General features: G+C 54.1%; 1 protein-coding gene across 3 annotated transcripts in view; it reads left to right on the top strand.

Annotated features, from left to right (window-relative positions):
• The window catches only part of BCL2L11 (BCL2 like 11), a 48987-nt gene extending 30337 nt beyond the window's left edge, over positions 1-18650 (top strand). For all 3 annotated transcript variants that reach the window (XM_062209854.1, XM_062209852.1, XM_062209853.1), the window contains 2 exons: positions 2441-2550; positions 14775-18650. In XM_062209854.1, coding sequence (XP_062065838.1) covers positions 2441-2550; positions 14775-14873 — 209 coding nt within the window. In that variant the 3' untranslated portion in view covers positions 14874-18650. The remainder of the gene's footprint in view (positions 1-2440; positions 2551-14774) is intronic.
• The last annotated feature ends 721 nt before the right edge of the window (positions 18651-19371 follow it).

Raw genomic sequence — 19371 nt, 5'->3', positions numbered from 1 at the left:
CCAGCGATTGTTACTATTCCACCAGCTTCATAAGGCATGCGGATCCACAGTTCACAGATTTGTCTTTGCATTCTGTCTCCAGGGTTGAAGGCAGATTTCCCTCTGAGGCACATGTCATGAGAAAGAAGAGGGGCCCAAGGCCCCGGGGAGGAGAGTGTTGGAGGCCTGTCAGCGGCCACAGGGCTTCTGCTGGCCACCTGCTCACCTGTGCATCTGCGTGGGTCGCGCGTGTCTCCACACGCCGCTAACAGGATCACAGTAGACACCCAGTGTCTTCCTTCACCAGAGTGAGCTCGCTTTTTAAAAGTTTCTACAGGTGGGGAAAGAAGGCTTAATTGCTGATATATGAAAAGAAGAGTAATAATTTGGTACCGGCGATAGGTCTGCAGCCCCTGGACACAGAAGTGAGCTGTATCATTGTCATCGTCATCGTAATCATCATCTAGCGTTGCCTCCACTCTGAAATTTTGTTTCCTGCCCATGTAGTCATTTCCGTCGGCTTTCACAGACTCGCACTACGAGTACAGAAGTGCAGCCGGGGTCGGTTTCTGTATGCTCGGGCGCTCAGGGGCCCTGCCCGCCAGCCCAGGGCCGCCTGCAGCAGTTTACCCCTCGCTCATACTGCGCAGACACCGGAGGGGAATCTCTCTGCCCCTCCACCCTGCCTGACACGGGCTCCTGGGAATCCCTGCCCCTTTGCAGCCCCCCGTCCTAGTGGGGTCATCCTTAAACTCACAGGGCAAGAGTTTTTCGACTTGGCAAAACCTTTCCCAGATGTTCGCTCTTAAGGACTATCAGCCAGGGACCAGCAGCAGGCTCACTGACCTGTCGGTCTGTTCATTGTCACTGTGAAATGCAAGTGTCAGGGCTGTTTACCTGTCTGGCTGTAGTTAACGCGCGCTGTGCATGTTGAGCTGTGAGCGCAGCGTGCACGTTTACACAGTGAATGAACGAGTCGCACGTGAGCAGCAGTTCAAGCCCAGAACCTCCCCGCGTTGCTGGACCAGGTGCAGTGCTTCACCTCGGCGTGGCCAGTGCCAGGCGTGGGCCCTGCTGTTGACGCACGTTCTGACTCCTCCATCTCCAGCTGGCTGTTCCTGGTGTCACCGGCAGAGGGACGAATGTCTGGGTGATAGCCAGCATCTTTCTTCTCCTTGCAGAGGGAGACGCCTTTGCTGTTAGACCCGAGCATTTCCCCTGCCACCGAGTGTTGGCCGACTTGCCCCGGTCTTCGGCAGCTGCGTTAACAGAGAGAGAAACCTGCGGTCATGCTGCTCTGTGGCCCCGTGGCCGCACTGCTGAGCATTGGATGTTGGTGTCACCCAACCTCCCTGCAGGTTAAGCTGCCCCTTGTGACACCAGCATCCCATATAAGCACTGGTTTGAGTTCTGGCTGCTCCACTTTTGATCCAGCTCCCTGCTAATGTGCCTGGGAAAGCAGCAGAACATGTCTTAAGTGTGTGGTCCCCTGCACCTATGTGGGAGACCCAGAAGAAGCTCCTGGCTTCAGATCTGCCCAGCTCCAGCTGTTGCAGCCATTTGGGGAGTGAACCAGCAGATGGAAGATTCTTTCTTTCTCTCTCTCTCTCTCTCTCTCTCTCTCTCTCTCTAACTCTGGCTTTCAAATAAGTGAATAAAACTTTAATAAAAATTTAAAAGGAAACCAACCCATCCAGGTTTCTCAGGTTCTCACTTGCTTTGCTTTGGGACAACCATTGGCTCTCACGTTCCTGGGTGATGGAAATTTTCCTAGGAATTTTTACCTTGTAATCACAAAGCAGTTGTTTCCCTGGCCAGCTAAGCTTTTTGATTCTACCCTGTAATGAGCATATTTCTTGGTATTGTACCAAGAAATATTGTGAGTGTGAGTATGTGTGTGTATATTTATATGTGTATGAGAGTGTGATTCTGAGTGTGTGTGTATGAATGTGTATGTGTGTGAGTATATGTATATTTGTGTGTGTATGAGTGTGTGTATATGTGTGAGTGTATGAGTGTGTATATATGTGAGTGTGAATGTGTGTGAGGGTGTATGAGTGTGAGTGAGTGTGTATGTGAGTGTGCATGTGTGTGAGGGTGTATGAGTATGTGTGTATATTTACGTATGAGAGTGTGAGTCTATGAGTGTATGTGAGTGTGTATGTGTGTGAGAGTGTGTGTGTATATATGTGTGAGTCTATAAATGTGTAAGTGTGTATATATGTGTGAATGTGAGTGTGAGTGGGCCGGGGCTTGCTCCTCTTGGAACGGGGAACGACTGCTTCCTTGACCAAGGGAGCACTGTCCACGCCAGTGCTTAGCTGCGGTTCCCGAGGGCAGGGCCTTCCAGGAACGTGAGCGAGCTTGGCGAGGGGGGGGGTGAGTCTGGGCCTTCCCCCTGGGCCTTGCTCGGGGCCCCGGTGGAGCACAGTGTGATTCTGTTGTGTTTGTTCCACTGCAGCTTCCATGAGGCAGTCTCAGGCTGAACCTGCAGACACGCGTCCGGAGACCTGGATCGCGCAGGAGTTGCGGCGGATCGGAGACGAGTTTAATGCATATTACCCACGCAGGGTAACGAGCTTTTCTTTACCCCTTCTCTCCCTGCATGCCCCCCCCCCCCCGGCCCTCCTGTGGCCTGCCAGTGTCCCTGCTGCCCTCACTTTGAATTTGTCTGGGGGCTGAATGCCAGTGATGAAGGCACAAATCCAGGACACACAGGCTGAGCTGCCCGAGGAACTCTTGGGTGCAGTCTGGAAGCATCGGTGCCAGAGTGGGGATCCTTCCATGGACTCTGAGAGTCCCACTGCTTATCATTAGCAAAGCCATCCACCCACGTCAGGGGTGTGGGTCCCAGCGACAGGCATCGCTCCGTGCCAGGCAGAGGTGCCAGCACTAATGCAAAGGGTGCCCTGCCACAGGCAGGTGCGCTGAGTCAACACCCCGCCCTGCCCCTGCACACGCATATGTTGAAATGCATTAGGACTCCACCAATTACTAGCCTGTAATTTGGAGCGTGCAAACCTTGAGAGAGGATAGCTGGCTTCTGCTAAAACAGGTGTGTTCTTGATAGTTCGTTTTTTATAATGTAGCCCTAGGGCTTCCTCTCGGGAAACAGTGTATCTGTTGCTTGTTTCTCTTACCTGGTGGAGTAGATGTGACTCTTGGAGTGGCCCCCTGTTGGGGGCGCATGTTTAGATGTCTGGGTTTTGGGACCACCAGGAGCACAGGACTCCCTCCAAGGAGGAGTCCCCCAGCAGATGTGGCTCAGGGTGTGGTCGCGGTTTGCTCTCACGCTGTCAAGCACCGTGGTGTCTGAACAGGCTTCTGTCCTATCCAAAAGGAAGATTTAGTTTGTAGAAGATAAATTACATATCATTCTTTCTGATTTCGCCATCTCTCTTCCAGCTGATCCGAATGGTAGGGCGTCTTTTGTTTGGTTTTTGGAAGATTGGTTGACATTGGTTGACACAAAGGCAGCTCTGAGCCCAGGCCAAGCTGACCACCGTGCCAGGCCTATCTATCTGCTTCCCAAGCCTGCTTGAAGGGGCTGCCCACGAGGGCTGAGTGGTGGGCCCTGGGTGGCCACATGCCGCTTGCTGTGGGCTTTGGACACCTGAGATGAGCCTGCACAGCCCCCCAACTCTGGGGTCATATCAGAGCCATTGGCTGTGGAACTGCAGGTCTTTAACGACAGCTGGTAAAAGTGTCTCTTTAAATCGCCAAGTGTGCATGGGTGACACCACCAGGCTTTCCTGCCGGCCTGCCCACATGGACCTGGCTCTTGCACCTCCATGGTGGCCGTGAGCTGAGCAGTCAGTGACATGGGTGGTGTGAGGCTTTGCTGTGCATCCTAGTCATTCATGGCCGTCCCCCGGGAAGTTGGTCAAAGGTCATGCCGCGTGCACCTGAGACCCCGGCCATCGGGTTGCACTCTGCCTTGCCTCAGTGCTGAGGACGAGAGGGTGGCGGGTGACAAGTACATAGCCTCCCCCCTCTTGTCCTGGGCCAGCTGGCAGTTGCACATGTGAGTGCATGGTTAGGGTGGTCGCTTCTGTGTGCTCAAGTGAGATGAACTAATTGTTGCCGTGCTTTGGGTACAGTCAATGGGAGCTGGCCTCATGGCGCTGTTGGGCAGGCTTTCGGCACTGTGCGCTTCATCGTGCCTTTAAGGAATAAAGCAGTGTGGACTCGTAGTCACAGATAGCCAGAGGGAATGGAGGACAGGTGGATCTTTGTTGGAACCTGAGTTTCCTAGAGACCAGTCTAGTCTCCGGATTCTTAATCGGTCTGGAAAATCTGAGACTCTGGACAGCGACCCGCGCAGCTGCAGGCTTCTCTCATGACACTTGTTAGATTAGAAGTTGTGTCACCCATGGTCCATTGTTGAATATGCAGCGTGGAGATCTGGAAAGAGATGGGAGCCTGTCTTGGAAAATAGCGACTTCGCAAGATTGCTGGCAAGCCCGTGTGCAGCGCTGTGCTGGTTTGGGCTGTGTTTTTCAGCTTTTTAAATCATGGGTTTCCGGCCGGCGCTGCGGCTCAATAGGCTAATCCTCCGCCTTGTGGCGCCGGCACACCGGGTTCTAGTCCCGGTCGGGGTGCCGGATTCTGTCCCGGTTACCCCTCTTCCAGGCCAGCTCTCTGTTGTGGCCAGGGAGTGCAGTGGAGGATGGCCCAAGTGCTTGGGCCCTGCACCCCATGTGCACCCCATGGGAGACCAGAAGCACCTGGCTCCTGCCTTCAGATCAGCGCAGTGCGCCAGCTGCAGCGCGCCGGCCGCAGTGGCCATTGGAGGGCAAACCAACGGCAAAAGGAAGACCTTTCTCACTCTCTCACTGTCCACTCTGCCTGTCAAAAAAATAAATAAATAAAATAAAATCATGGGTTTCTTTATTTGCTTAGCGTCTGACAGCATCTTTTTTACAGCATTGGTCTTTTATTGCCACGAGTCTTGTGAAGCCCGAGAGGGTGTTTTCCCATTTTTCCTGTTAGAGGAAGTTGCCGTGTAGTTGTCACGTGGCTCAGTCCACCTAAGGGCAGCGGGGGCAGTGTGGGAGCTGGAGCTGGAGGCTGAATCCCTGAACGAGCAGGTGAGAGGCACAGGTGAGTGCCAAGTCCAGGGCGTGTCGCCTTCCCTCCCCGGGGCTGGACGAGTGACCTGTCCTCTCTCTCCCTACAAGGATGTTTGTCTTGAAGCACTTTCCAGCCGGCATCACTGCTGCAGGGGTTACACACACAGCTCTGTTAGTTCTAACCCCTCAGGGTCCCCAGCGCTAGCGTTTGCCCACATCTGTTTAATGCCTTCCGAATGGGGTTCACGTCTTTGGGTTCAACCAAGTGCATTGAAAATACTCAGGAAAGAATTGCTCCTGTGCTGAGCCCGTGCAGGCTTTCTTCTTGCTCCCTGTGTGATACAGTGTGGTAACTGTCTACAGGGCATTTACAGTGCAGTGGCTATTATAAGTCATCTAGAGACGATTTAAAGGACGTGGGGTGTGTGTAGGTTCTCGGAAATCCTGTGCCATCGTGTATAAGGAGCTTGGCCACCCTGAGGATGTGGTGTCCTGTGGCTTACTGAACTGTTGGAGAATCACTTGCAGACTTGGTACCCCTTCACATGTCCTAAATTGCGCTGTGTGTATTTCCTAAGAATAAGAACGTCCTCTTACACAACTACTGTGTAACCATCAAAGCCTGGAGAGGAACGGAGTTGACAGTGATGTCATCTGTGGACCTTACTGAACCTTTATCCAATGTCCCCAACAGTGTCCCCACTGTCTGTGATAAATAAACAAATTCTTGTGCAAGACCCAGTCTAGGAGCACGCCTTGAGTTTGCCGTCTCGTCTCTTTGGCTTCGTTCGTTTGGAACCGTCCCTCGGGGGTTTTTTTGGTGCCCATTGACACTCACTGGAAGGTCGGGGCTCTTCGTAACTTCCAGCCTCCCTGAATTGGTTTGTCTGCGGTTTCTGCGTGCTGAGGTTCGAGCTCTGCATCTCCCGCAGGAAGACTCCGAAGGCAGTGCTGTTTCCCCGGCGCGTGCAGTCAGGGGGCCCCCCGGCACCCACTGGTGCCCTCCCATCCAGGGCAGCGCCTTCCCCGGCTCGGTTTGTGCTTTGCTACGTGCAGTGGAGGCAAAGAACTCTTGAGGAACAGGAGTGTTCCTTTCCTGTCCATGTATTTGACTCACCAGCCTGGCTTCATGGGATCCTCTTTTATTCAGTGGGTTATCGTGTGTAATTCCCAATATACGTATTGATGCTTGCTTGCCGTCTCCCTGATTTCCGTAGCACAGGCATGTGCAGAATGCGCTGTGGGACAAAGCCTAGGGACCATGGAGGGGACAGATCTCGAGAGGCATTTTTTGCTGAATGAACTCTGCCCACACACGGTGTGTGCTATGTTCGCTCCTTGTGGCCAGCTTTGCTGCACGGGACCCATCTGGGAGATGCCAAGGATGGCAGGTGGGGGCTGTCAGTGCGAGCTGGGGTAGCGCAAGCACGTTGGTGCTCTTGGTGGTAGAATTGATGGAGAAGACGGGTGGCTTGCATTTAGCTGTGTGGTGCAGGGTGGGCAGCCTGCGCCTTGAAGCATCCACAACACAGGACGGCCAGGTTTCTGGGTGCTCCTCGCGTGCCGTCGCCGGCCTCTGCCCTCACTCCTGCCTTTGTGTGCCGGTTTATCCGCTGGAGTAGCGTCATCAAGTGAGTGTAGGCCACGGTGTTATACCATAGGGGACACAGCTTCTGGAGGCTCCTTGGTCAGGACGCTTGGCCATGGGCTGGGGCCAAGGCAGTGGAGGGAGCACTGGGCCCTTCAGAATGTTAGCGCACTGCTGCTCTTGGAGTGCCCCACACCTCAGCTGGGACCCTTGACCCTCTGTGCGCAGGGACTGTCCTGGCAGAGGGCTGCAGTGGACGGGCAGCACACGAAGCCGCTGTGGCTTCTCTGGATGTGGCCAGGAATGACTGGGAGCCCTCTCACTGTGTGATCACAAGAAGCACAGGGCGGCTTTGTCTACACTATGCACTTCCTACTCTGTCCGGGGCATGTGCGGGCAGGAATGGATGGGAGTGCGTGTAGACCAAAGTGTAGCCTTGCATCAGATAATCTGGAGCGGAAGAGGTGGCCCCAGACCGGTTTTGATGAAACAGAAGTCCAAGTGAAGTGTCGGTGTGCTAGCATTTCCCTGTACCGGGTGGGAACGTGACGTCTCTCTGAGCTCTCCTCCCGACAACGTGCAGCTCCCCTGTGCCCTCTGACCTTTGTTTTTGTAAGTGGAAGTTGTTTTTGTGTAAACAGCATACAAGGGGAGAGGCCAGAGTTGCAGTCTGCTTGGTAAACCTAGCGTGTTCTCAGACGGCTTCCTTTGGAGGCCTTCGGGAGTTGAATGTTGGCATTGAGTGAAATAAGCCATGAAAGGAATCATGACATCCCCACGTGGGAAATACGAAACGCCAGCTAGGCCTGCCTCACAACCTGCTGAGTTGCCCTCAACTCGACTCACTCACCTGGGTGTGCAGAGCAGCCGTGTCCATGGCAAAAGCAGTCCTGGGACCGGCTTCAGCGCATCCAAGCCTGGCGGTCATCAGAGACAGGGTTTTCAGGCTCAGGGAGCCAGAGGAGGGAGGTCCTCTGGAGGGTGGGTTTTAGGAGCTGTCCGCACCCGGCTTAGGCCACGCTGTCCCCGTCCCATCGGAAGGTGAAGGGCACTTTGCTTTCTCCCTCTACGCTCTCAGGAGAGCATGTGCTCAGATGATCTTGACCGTGGACCGCTGCCTCCCTGAACAGGTGCACTCTGTGACTTGTGGAGAACAGAGTGGGCTCACGGGGAAGCAGATCTTACCAAGAAGCCTGGAGACTTGGGGACCTTGAACCCTGGCTCTTCCCCTTAACCCTTCGGAGACCCATTTTTTAGCCCATGTACTGGGGGTGTAACAAAGATTACATGAGAACATTTCAAGACGGAGCTAGAAAATGCGGTCACTTGCTGTCTCCTTCGTTCTGTTTTCTCTCACTCTGAACCATAATTGAAGTGCTTCCCAGCTGGTCTTCCATCGCTCCCTAAGGGTCACACTTACAACACCCTGGGACTGCTTTTTCAACAGGCCTGTGTTTGGCCCTTGTTGACACACGCTGTGCCTGCCCGGGTGTGAGCTGAGGCTGAGCTCTGGGCTGTGTTTCCACGGCTGGGTGGGCTCAGCCAGATGCCCTTGTGTTGAGTCACACCCTGTGTGCATGCGAGGGCTCCAGCCGCCTGGCAGGTGCTGCACCTGCAGGGCTGCCCTGCAGTTGTAGGGCCGTAGGCCATTCACATGTAACCATCAGGAGGTGCAGGTGCCCGGAGGGGACTGCAGGGAGGTCAGATGGGGGTTTTTGAAATCTCTTGAGGAGGAAATGAGGATGCACACAAAGCAAGCCGGGGGCCCTTCTGCAGCCGTACACAAATAATAAGCCTCTTGCATCATCCTCCGCTACACTTCGACCAGCTGAACCAAAGCAGGGAGGTTTTAGTTGTGGTTAAAGTGTGTTACGTCTCACTTGGCATTTTTCTGAGGCTGGGGCGGTTGGAACAGCTCTCAGTCCAGTAGCTCATCTGATGGAAATGCCTTTGTGGATAGCCCTAGGACAGTGACATGCTTTGAAGGTGGGCCTCCAGGGTCCCTGCAGCCAGCATGGCCCTGGGGGTGGGGAGCCAACCCAGCCCGTGACCCCCCCAAGGGCAAGTGTGCGTCAGCCTCCCAGTGCAGGCAGACAGCGCTCTCCGGGTGCCGGGATGGAGACATCGCCACCACATCTGGGAGCGAGAGTTACCTGGGCGCCCTTGCACCAGCTGTGAGGACGTCAGAACTGTTAGGCATGAGCTATGCAAATGTACCCACTGCCCTGGTGGCAGATAGAAAGTGAACTTGTCTCTGCCGGTGTTGCAGCCACAGCGCAGTCTGACCCCGGAAAGAGTAGCAGACTCCCAAGCCCACGTTGGGACCCCAGCTGCTGCTGTTGGACTGGTTCTGGGTGTCTAGCAGTGGACAAAAGCCAGGTCTTCCTGCAGATCTCCCGCATCCGCTCATCACATGTGGGGCCTTCTGTTGACCTCTTACTTGGTTGCCACGCATGGGCATGTGTGCCCACAACCACGTGCACACACGCATGTGGGGTCTTCAAAATGCTCATGGAAAATGCTTTTTATGAAAATACCATGCATAGATTTCAGGTGTGTGTGTTTGCACCAAAATAAAACTGTCTCTTAATTTAATTCTAACTTTCCACAAACTTTCTGAAGCTCGCTCTCTCTCTCTCTCTCTCTCTCTCTCTCACACACACACACACACACACACACACAGTACCATAGCGTACGTACACACGTGCATATGTGCATGGCATAGATAAACATACTGTTTGTACGGCCAGACTATGAACAGGCAGAGGGATGCTCGCGTCAGAATCATGGGGGAGCTTCTTGTCGCATCTCCCCCAGCCACCTTGAACCGTGGCTGTGGCAGCCCCCGTGGGCACACACAGCATCCAGATAATGGACGTTGAGGGAGCTGGAGCAGATTCCCTCCGTCTGTCCTCACCAGTCTCATGGCCCAGAATCAGTCTCCCATTACCTGTTATCACTTAAAGATCAGTCTTCTGTTGTTGTAGTTGTTAATGTTCAAGACATCTGGGGCATTCAGTGTCGAAATTCTGTAGGAAACAAGTTTTGGACGAGTTAAAGACCTAAGAGTCTCGGGGCCGTTGGGCTCATCCTGCTTTCTGATTTGTCTCTTGGGAGCGACCTCAGCTTAGTAAGACTTTGAAGATAGTATCACCTGTGTCCCTTCCCTAGCCCACGTTTGCCAGGAGAAATCTCTTTCCTGATATTGCTTCTGTTCTGTCTTAACCTGCATTGTGCAGCACCATCTGTGTGGATTTTCCTGTGAGTCCCAGTCTGTGCCCCATTGGGTTTGTGTCCTGCCCTGTGCTGACGTCTGAGCGGACTTGTTGGGGATCCCTCAGTGGATCTCCAGCCTCAGTGCACAGCCTGGCTCTGTGATTTCATTTCATCCCCAGACAGGGAGTAATGGGCCCTTCCCAGGTACCACCGTGTGTGCGGAGGGCCGTGCTGGCTCCTGAGCCCACTCTGGGTTTCTGTTGGCCCCACCGTCCATGCTGTTTCAGCTGTTGTGCACGCCTTCTTGGTGGGCGGGGTGAGCTCCGGACTACCCTTCTCTGGCCCTGCACCCTCAAACCTATTGTGGGCCCCTTGGCTGGATTTGCATCCACCGACCAGCCTGGGGGAGGCTCCAAAGTGTGCTGAGCCATTCCGTGTAGCAGCAGCAGCAGCAGCGTCTGCTCTGGCCCCAGGCCCTCGGACTTGGTGTCTTGGGCAGCTCTCCAGCCGACAGGCGCCCCTCCCTGCACAGGGTTGGAGGCTGAACGCACAGCTGTGTCCCGGACAGATGTGCTTGGCCGTCCACCTGACCAGGTCGCTGTGGCAACTTTCTGCTTCCCCAACACCTGCTTCCTTGGGCCCACCCATGAAGAGGAATTGCATTCCCTGATACTTGATTGGTTATTCCAAGTGTAAACTGAAGGTGCTACCGGTTTGGTGATGGCTTTGTGGCTATGTCCAGTTGTCCCCCAGCCTTGACCCCAGCGGGTCAGAGTGTCCACACTGTTGTCATACCCTGAGTGTGCTGCTCCCAGACCTTGGTGGGTCAGCATCAGCCCCATGGCACGGCCCCTCCCCCCGCTGCTACCTGAGTCCTCTTGTGTCTTGGGTCCTGCGGGGACAAGGAACCATTTAGGAATTCCCTGTGTGAATGCTGTTGTCGCTGTCCCCAGGGGCGTTGCCCACATCTTCAGAGTACTGTGCCCCTGCGTATAAGAGGGAAATCAGTCCTGTAGCTCGGCCTGGCTGTTCATCCCGGCATATTACAAGAAATCAAATTCTCATGTACCGTGAGAAGTGTTACCTCCGATGAGCCCATGCCCCCTTGTCAAGTGCAGCGCCCTCCTGCCCCACTCCCGGTTCCCCCCAGCCTGTGGTGCCTTTTCTCGCTTCCTTGTCTCCTGCAGGCTCTGCATAGGGATTAGCTCTGGTGCCTGCCTGCCCCGCTCCCCCACCTGCCTCCCTGGCAAATGCTTTTCTCTCTCTCTGTTTGTTTACCTCTGCATTGTCCTTGCCCTATTATCTTGTTGATTATCTCGGGCTGGCGACCGGTATCTCTGCCCTGAGAGCAGGCCCCTGCTGGGATGCTGGCCGGAGCGGAGCCCCTTTCCCCCAGAGGTTCTCTATGCAAGCCGGGAGGCTGTGCCTGTCAGAGGGGTGGTCCGCGGACATGCAGGATGGCTGTAAAAGTCAATTATCCCGAATAGCCCGGCTTTTCTATAGCTCCTGATGGAGCCCGGGCTGGCTCGCCATTGGGGCCCTGGCAAGGAGAAGGCATGGCACAGCCAGGAGCATTGTCTGCACTCAGGAGCAGGTGTGGTTTCCTTGAGAAGTCTCCTTCACCAGGTAGTCGGAGCAGGGCACCTGTCTAGAGTCGTTTTGCAAGTCAGACTAAGGGGTGCTGCTCGCACTTGGAGCATGCAGGCCCAGGAATGAAAGCATGACCAGGGACAGGGACTCTGGAATTTACCCTCACCCCTGCTGGGGGAGCCAGCTGTCAGCGGGGCTGGCCTCTCCCTGAGCTGCAGGTGGCCATCTTCCCTGTGTGTGTGCCTGTCTTCATCTACGTGGACAGCTTGGATTAGGGCCCACCCCAGCGGCCTCATGAAAGACCCCACCTCCAGTCACAGCGCCACTCTGAGGTGCTGGGCTCAGCCCAGAGCACCAGCAACCTCCCTGCCTCTCAGGAGAGGTGGAGCTTCTCCCATCAGGACTAGAAGACGGGACTGTCTTTTCTACGCTGCCCAGTCTGGGACTGGAAGAATGTAAATGTCCCTGCAGTGCGCAGGTGCCCCTGGCCCTGAGAAGGATACAAACCCGGAGAAGCACCAGGCAGGAGGTTCAGGCGTCATGGCTGCTGCTTGCTCCTGCGCATGGGCTTCTGTTTCCTTGTAGTCCACATGAGATGCCCGGGACCACTCCCACCGCCAGTTACAGTGCCTGGCTTGGGGGGCAGTGGGGTCTCACCCTTGCACCTGCTGTAACTGAGGACCCCTCCGCTCCACAATGCAGTGGCCGCTGTGATCAGACCTGCTGGTCCCATCCTGGACACATTGCTGTGGCCACAACCCACCGGGTACGCACTTGCGTGGATCTCTCCCCACTGCCCTGCGTCCTGGGGGCTCTGTCCGATCGCCTTGAGCTCCCTCCTTAACCACTCCCAGCCAGAGGCCCTGCCTGGGGAGCTCCATGGCACAGCAGTTCCTCAGCAGAGCACGCAGGGAGCTCTGCCGTGGGTCAAACACAAGCGATGCCGAACGCTGGGTCCTGGTTCCGCGTCCTCACCCAGCTCCGGGGCCACCTGCTCCACTGGTGTCACCAGGCCCAAGCTGTGCACCTGATAAGCCATGTTCACGCGTGTGGCTGTGGATAGGAGAGGGCAGCCTGTGTGTGTGGGAAGCAGGAATCTGCTTACCGTGGGCCACACACACGCACGCCGCCAGCCAGCCAGGCAGCAGGCAGCCGTGGCGCGGGGCCAGCCATCGAGGCTGTCAGGGCTGGTTCGGCTCTGTGAGTCAGTGATAATGGCCTCCACTACTCAGTGTCGTCCAAGAGCGGCTGTTGACCGGCTCGAAGGTATGCCTGCTGCCGCACCTGCTGGACGAGAACCGCGGGCCAACACTCCATGTGCCAGGCACGGGGCGTTCGTTTGGCCCAAATTCCCTGTGTCCCCTTCTGTCCCCTTGGGGTGACTTCTTGCCCCGAGTCACAGCCACCGTCATCGTCCTGCTGTCTTCATGGGGCGCGTGGGCCACTTGGTCCTGGGATAGGAAACTTCCAAGTGTCCCTCGTGTGACCCGGCCCCATCACCGCGGCCATTCCCTGCCTGCACCAGAGATGGCACGGGCGCCAGGTTGCCGCAAGATGTCCCCTGCGGGAGCAGCGGCACGACCTATCACAACGCGTGCTTTCTACATTTTAGTAAGCTGTGGTTTTATTTTGAATAAGCCTCTTTCGACCTATTGCTGTTCATCTACACTAAAATTAACCTTCCCCTAAATTGTTCTCGCACTGAAGGAGCAAAGTAATTTTGAAAGTTAAATCAAAACAAAGCAATGTTGTGTGTGCAGCAGATAAAAATCGCGGACTGTGGTTACGGGGCGCCTCGGCAGGAATCACGCGCAGAAGGCTGATTTCCTGCCACCAAGCCCTGGAAGGAAGAGGGGAAAGGCCCTGGCCATACCGCCGTGCCAGGCTGGCAGGCCGGCGCTGGGGACCTGCGGGGCAGGCAGGGCAGGTGCACCCGCCGCAGCTGGTGTGTGCTGGCGGCTTTTGGGGCCTGGGAAGGGATTGGTTTCTCGGCCTGATTCTGGCTGGATTTATGGCTGGTGGTCCCGCCATGTGGTCTTGGAAGCCTTATCCTGCTAGAGCAAGAAGGGGCTTTGGGGGAGCTGTGGACTGCTAGCAGCCCTGCAGCACGGGCTCGTGTGGGTTGGTTGGTAAGGAAACAGCCGGCTCCCATCACAGACCCAAGCTGTGAAGCAGGTTGTGTGTTCCGTCACTGTGTCTGGCTGTTCTGGATGGATGGACCCCCTGCCTGCACCCAACAGGGTGGCCCAGGACCTGGTCGGGGCGGGGAGAGGGGCACCCTGCAAGACCCCAAGGCTCTGAAACCTGCAAAGGTGTAGTAAAGGGACACTGGCCACCCACGAAGAGGCGCCTTTTTGTTGGGAACGGCACTTTGCTCCCCACACCCGGGGGTGGGAGGGCGAGGTTGACTCAGCCTTGGGTCTGAGACCACGGGCGCCACTCAGGTCATCGTGTTTGTCCAGCAGAGCTGCCCAGAGGCACAGTGCTGTGTCGCTGTACCACTTCATTTAGCTTCTTGGAGAAAATTACCCCAAATCACTGCCTTCTCAAATAAATTGCAGCTCAGGGAGTCCGCAACACATTAGAATGTCAATGAACTTGGGTAGTGAGATCATGGCTTCACATCCACCCAGTTCTTTCTCTGTCCCTGCCACCCCCACCTCTCTTCACGAGACGCCGACTCCAGGTGCTGGGGAAGGTGGCTTTTCTGCGGCACCCATGTGGTTTCCTCCCCAGAGCAGAGTTAGGGATTCTCTTTTGAGTTTTCCAAACACTCCTTGGTTGCTTGATGTCTCGGTTTCCAGTAGGAAGAAACCAGGAGCCGGCGTTGTGGCACAGCAGGCTAAGCTGTCGCTTGTGACACCTGCATCCGGTGTTGGAGTCCCAGCTGCTCCACTTCCAATCCAGCTCCCTCCCAATGTACCTGGGAAGGCAGCAGCCGCAGGTGGCCCAAGTGCTGAAGCCAGGAGCTTCATCCGAGCGTGACCTTGGCTGTTGTCATCTGGGGAATGATCCAGTGGATGAAAGATTTGTGTCTCCCTGTTTCTGTCACTCTGCCTTTCAAATAAATAGACAAATTTTTCTTTAAAGAAGGAGGACGAGATGGGCCTATGCCTGTGCTTTATGCCTTCCCTGTGCAAAGGAACTATAGAAGCCAGTTCCCTTAGCCGGCTCTGGTGCTTTGGCATAGTGGTGCTGCCGCCCCCAGAGTGCCAGGAAGATGGGACTGATGGCTCATTTAATGAATAAATGTGTGTGTATGTGTGTGTGTGCGTGCGCGTGACCAGTGATTAGGGAGAAACTAAGAAGCTGTGCTTTTGTCCTTTCAGGTTTTTTTGAATAATTACCCAGCAGCGGAGGAGCAGCCCCAAATGGTTATCTTGCGACTGTTGCGTTACATCGTGCGCCTGGTGTGGAGGATGCATTGACCGGGCCTCGGCGGAGCCCAGCGGCACCATGGCTCTGCAGCCAGGGAGCATGCGCAGGGGACGCCGTGCCGCCCCCCACGCCCTCTGCCCGCTGCCATGAACTTGACTTCTCGCTCGGCGCTACGTGCCGGAAGATCTGGTGGGAGCGTGTCCTGAATGTAAATGCGGGAGAGTTCTTTTTTTCTTAATGTACAAATCATGGTTCTTTGGAGCAGGATTTTATGCAAGAGTGGTGTTTACATGCAGTGTGTATTTTTTTTCCCACCTCCTTTAATAAGAACAGGTTTTTGAAAAAAAGGAAATGGAAAATTTTTAACCAACTCATGAATAATTTTTGTACTAAAACTTTAAGAACCTATTGCCTACTCTCAGAGGATTATGTAAACCCTGCCACGGAAACTGAGCCAGCTAATTTATAAAGCTGCCTTGGTTTATTTTTAGAGATTACTGTACAGAATTTTTACACAGGGCGAGGTGTGATGTGTCCCCTCCCTTCCCTGCCGTGGTTGCTTTAACCTTTTTTTTTTTTTTCTCTCTTTTTTTGTAATTATTGTTAATACCAAAAGAGTGTGTATGAAGCAGAACGGAGTCAAGTGGCAGAGGGGCCACTCCTGTTTTGTAAATATTTACTTACCTCCTGAGTGCAGTGGCACCGTGGCTCGCCTTCAGACTGCGCTTGTGGGTTTCCCGCCATCTCCCAAGATGCTTTGCTGGTCCAGCTGGGCTCTGTGGCACGCATGGACCAGTGGTCTTCCCACGACTGGATATGATGGGGCACGGCAGCCCAGGCCACCTGTGCACTAGCCAAGTCACTAAGCAGTTCTGGGGCGCGTTTCCGGGTAACTGATGGGCGTGGCAAGAGAGAGTGCTGAAGGGCAGAGAGCGGTGGAAACTGCAGCCCAAGATGCCAGGCCTGTGCACTGCAGGCCTCCCCACAGCTGCCGGGTGCAGGCTCAGCATCAGCCCAAGACGGTCAGCACACCTGTGTGTCCAGCCAGAGGCCGGGGGAGGGGGAGGCCCCACATGGCCATTCTCCAGGCATCGGCCATCAGCCCAACGTAGTCTACGTGGCCTGTGATGCCGACATTTGACCCCAGCTCCTGTCAGTCTACTTTGACATACAGGCTGAATTCCACTTCCAGCAGTGCCGGGAAGAAGCCCGAGGGGGAATCCAAACTGCCCCCTTTCTCCATTTCTCTTTGGACGGTGCCCCTTGGCGGCGGTACCTGGGGAGCCCTCTCTCCAGTCCGTCATTCCAAAGCCAGTCCAGTGACCAGGGACACCAAGAGAGAGACAGCCCAGGGAACAGTGGAAGCTTGGAGGTGACTCATGTCATTTTAGAAAATGTCAGAAAATAATTTTTTTAAAAGACTCCACCAATCTTCAAAGGAGTCGGCCGCGCCAACAACTATTGCATTTGCTTTTACATCAACATTAAATTAAGTGGGAAAATCCGTGCATTTGTGTCTTCACAGTTTTATGAAAATACCTGTACGTATGTATAGCCTCTGTATTTTTTCCTTTAGGTAGAGATGATTTGATTTCAGATGCTCTTCCTTTGTTAAAATTTTCTCTTTTCCCCCCAAATCTCCCTGGAGTTTGGAAAGTGTAGAAGCTGTGTTGGCGCTCCACTCGATTCTCGACGTGTCTGGAGGGCACTCGGGGGGGTCCCACACAGCTCACGGTTTGCAGGATCGCAGCCACAGGCCTGCTGGACATCATACACCAAAGATGTATTTGGTCCTGGGCCGCCCCCTCCCAGGATCCCCTTGCCCACGTGCCAGTCCCCGTGACTGTAGCACTTTACTCTCTTCCTTCAGCCCTGTGACCCCCCAGAGCACTGGGGACAGGCGTGGGGGCTCTGCTCGCCGTGGCCCCCGCCCAGGCCCCAGGCTCTGAGGAGTAAGAGGTTCTCTGAATTGTAGAAGTGTTAAGGAGCAGGCAGTGGGCAGCAGAGCTTGGAGAGGTCCCCCGCCGTCACTGCAGGCGTCTCTGGGTCACGCTGCCTCCCTGCCCTGGGTATGCCTCTTACGTTTTAGCTTCTGTTGTTGTCGTCGTCGTTTAATTTTTGTAGGAAAAAAAAAAAGAAAAAGAGCTGGATCCCTTTTTTGAATACGTAATGCGGGTTTTGTGCCTTGACAACCTCTCCCTGTGTGAGGTTTGTAGAAAGTGTCCTGTGACTTCGCACCGAGATGCAATAAACACACACACACACACACACAGAGTAGCTTCACGAGGGATTCCACAGATGACCTTCTAGAAACAATTCGGTAAAGATGTTTTAGTTAAGGGTGGGGGGGATGGATTATGGCGAAAACATTTTAAAAATTCCTTGTGATGTGGGGAGAAAAAAATGCAATGGAATACAATTTTCTTCTGTGTTCCCTTCTTAATGTTGTATATATTTTGACTATTTATTAGATTAGGAGGTCAGATTTTACTTACCAACTGAGCCAGATGTCTGTGTGCAATTGTGTTCCTTTACCTTTCTTGTAAAATTTTGTACAGCATAAATAAGTAAAAAAAAAAATCACTGTTTTTTCTAAGCTTTTTAGAATCAAGGACTGTAAATATTGTAGATTCTTTTTCTGTGTCATGTGTCCTACTGTTTCATGATGCTGTAACGTGTAGAAATATTGTATATTTATTTTCTGCTTATTTAATGTCATAAGTTCTTGAACGTGCCGACATCCCTGCCCCCGCCCCCATGGATTGCTTCCCCCTCCAGGTGTGGGGTGGCCACCGGCCTCCAGCGTGGGTCCTGGGTTTCAGTTCTTGGACTCTGTTGCCCTTAGCTTGTGTGTAGATACCAATGAGAAAATGTCAATCCAGCTGGCTACACAATTCTGCTTCAAGAAACAGCAACTTTCTGTTTGTTCCAGAGCACCTAACTCCTGCCGACTCCAGACCGCATCGTTTTAACAACAGCAATGTGTTACCAGCATTGGGGAAAAAAACATTTTTTTTTTTCCATTGAAAATTCATCCCTGACAGCTCCGAGCAGAGGAGATACAAATGTGCCCCTCCTGGACATGCGGCCACGTGGTCCTCCAGGGTGAGGGCCAGGCTGGTGAGGAGCACCTGTGGCTCCCTGTGCTTTGCCATGCGGACTGTCTGTGTGCAGGAGCTGATCCTGCAGCCACCCACTCTCCCCCAACCGTGGGGTCATCCCTGCTTCTTCAGGTCAGAGCCCTCCCTCTGAGAACTTGGGGGTCCCACTGAGCTGGGATGGGGGGCTCAAGATGTGGAAGCTCACGGAAGCACTAGGGTGACTAGGTGACTACCTGCTGGTTTAGTCTGGTGCCTCTGTGTGTGCAGCACACACGTGTGCGGGGATGTGTCCACATGTGTTGCTAAGTCGGCGAGGCTCTGCTGCAAACAGCGTTGTGTGCCGGAAGCATTCTCAAGCCCCCAGCTCCAGTAACTTGACTACTTTTATTTGGGAATTCCAGATTTGAGAGGCTGTCTTGGCTTTTAGGTTTTCTGTCCAGATTCTGTGACCACTGGTTACTGTATCCGAACTCATCAGGTACCCATTTATAAATAGCACTGATCTGTCTGTGTACTGATCCATCACTAACTTGTTTCCTAGGACCCAGCGTATGTAGCATTTGTATTGCAATTTCCCTGGCTTCCTTGTGTTTTGCACTGATGAATTTTGACAGGGTAATTGCCACTTTACTTGTGCAATACTGCTGTAAATAACTGCACATTTTTTAAGAAACTCAATCTTTTATGTTCTTAATGAATTTTATATAAATAAAACTTTCAACTCGTGTTGGTGAGCTGTTTGGTTTTTGTTGTCACGAAATGGCAGAGAAACAGCTGAAGTTGTGTGGGAATGGAGGCCCCCACACACCTGCCCCAGGTGGATCATCACACAGATCCTTGCTGGAACACAAAGTCCGTGACAGACTTCAAGGCAAACCGCTCCGCAGTTTTAAAGTAGCTGCTGAGAAGGCTGAGGGCAGAGTGTGCTGACCCTGCAGTGGGAAATGACTCAGCACGCGGGAGGGAGGGGGAGGGGGAAGCGGGGAAGCAGGTGTCTTAGGTGATGGCCCTGCCCCCTGTTCATGCCCCATCTAAAACTCTGCCGATAAAAAGACGGGAGGTCTGGTTGGACTGCAGTGACAAGGGCTTGTCTGCAAAGCATGTTCCATCCTACAAGTGCCTGGCCCCTGGTGTGAGCTGGCCTTGGCCCTCACGCCCAGGAGGCTCTGAGTTCTGTGGGATGTGATTCAGGACTGATGGAGGACAATGAGAGCCTAGTAGGGGACACAGGTCACAAAGTCTGGCCACTTTGAGTGCTAAGGAGGTGGACGGCTGCAGCCGAGCTGTGCTATTGGTGACTTGTCCCTGCTTGTGGTTTTCCCCAGGTGAGGGAGAGGTGAGTGGGGCCTTATCAGTTTGTAACCGGTTCATTTCCAAGTGCATTTGTTTCACATCAAGTTGTTGCTGGCTGCTGCCCCCGGTGCCACCGCCTCAGCCAGGTGGGAGG

This window comes from Lepus europaeus, chromosome 13 (genome assembly GCF_033115175.1).
Source record: "Lepus europaeus isolate LE1 chromosome 13, mLepTim1.pri, whole genome shotgun sequence".
Lineage (NCBI taxonomy): Eukaryota > Metazoa > Chordata > Mammalia > Lagomorpha > Leporidae > Lepus > Lepus europaeus.
The sequence above is the reverse complement of the archived record's forward strand: the minus strand, read 5'-3'. Positions and strand labels throughout refer to the sequence as shown.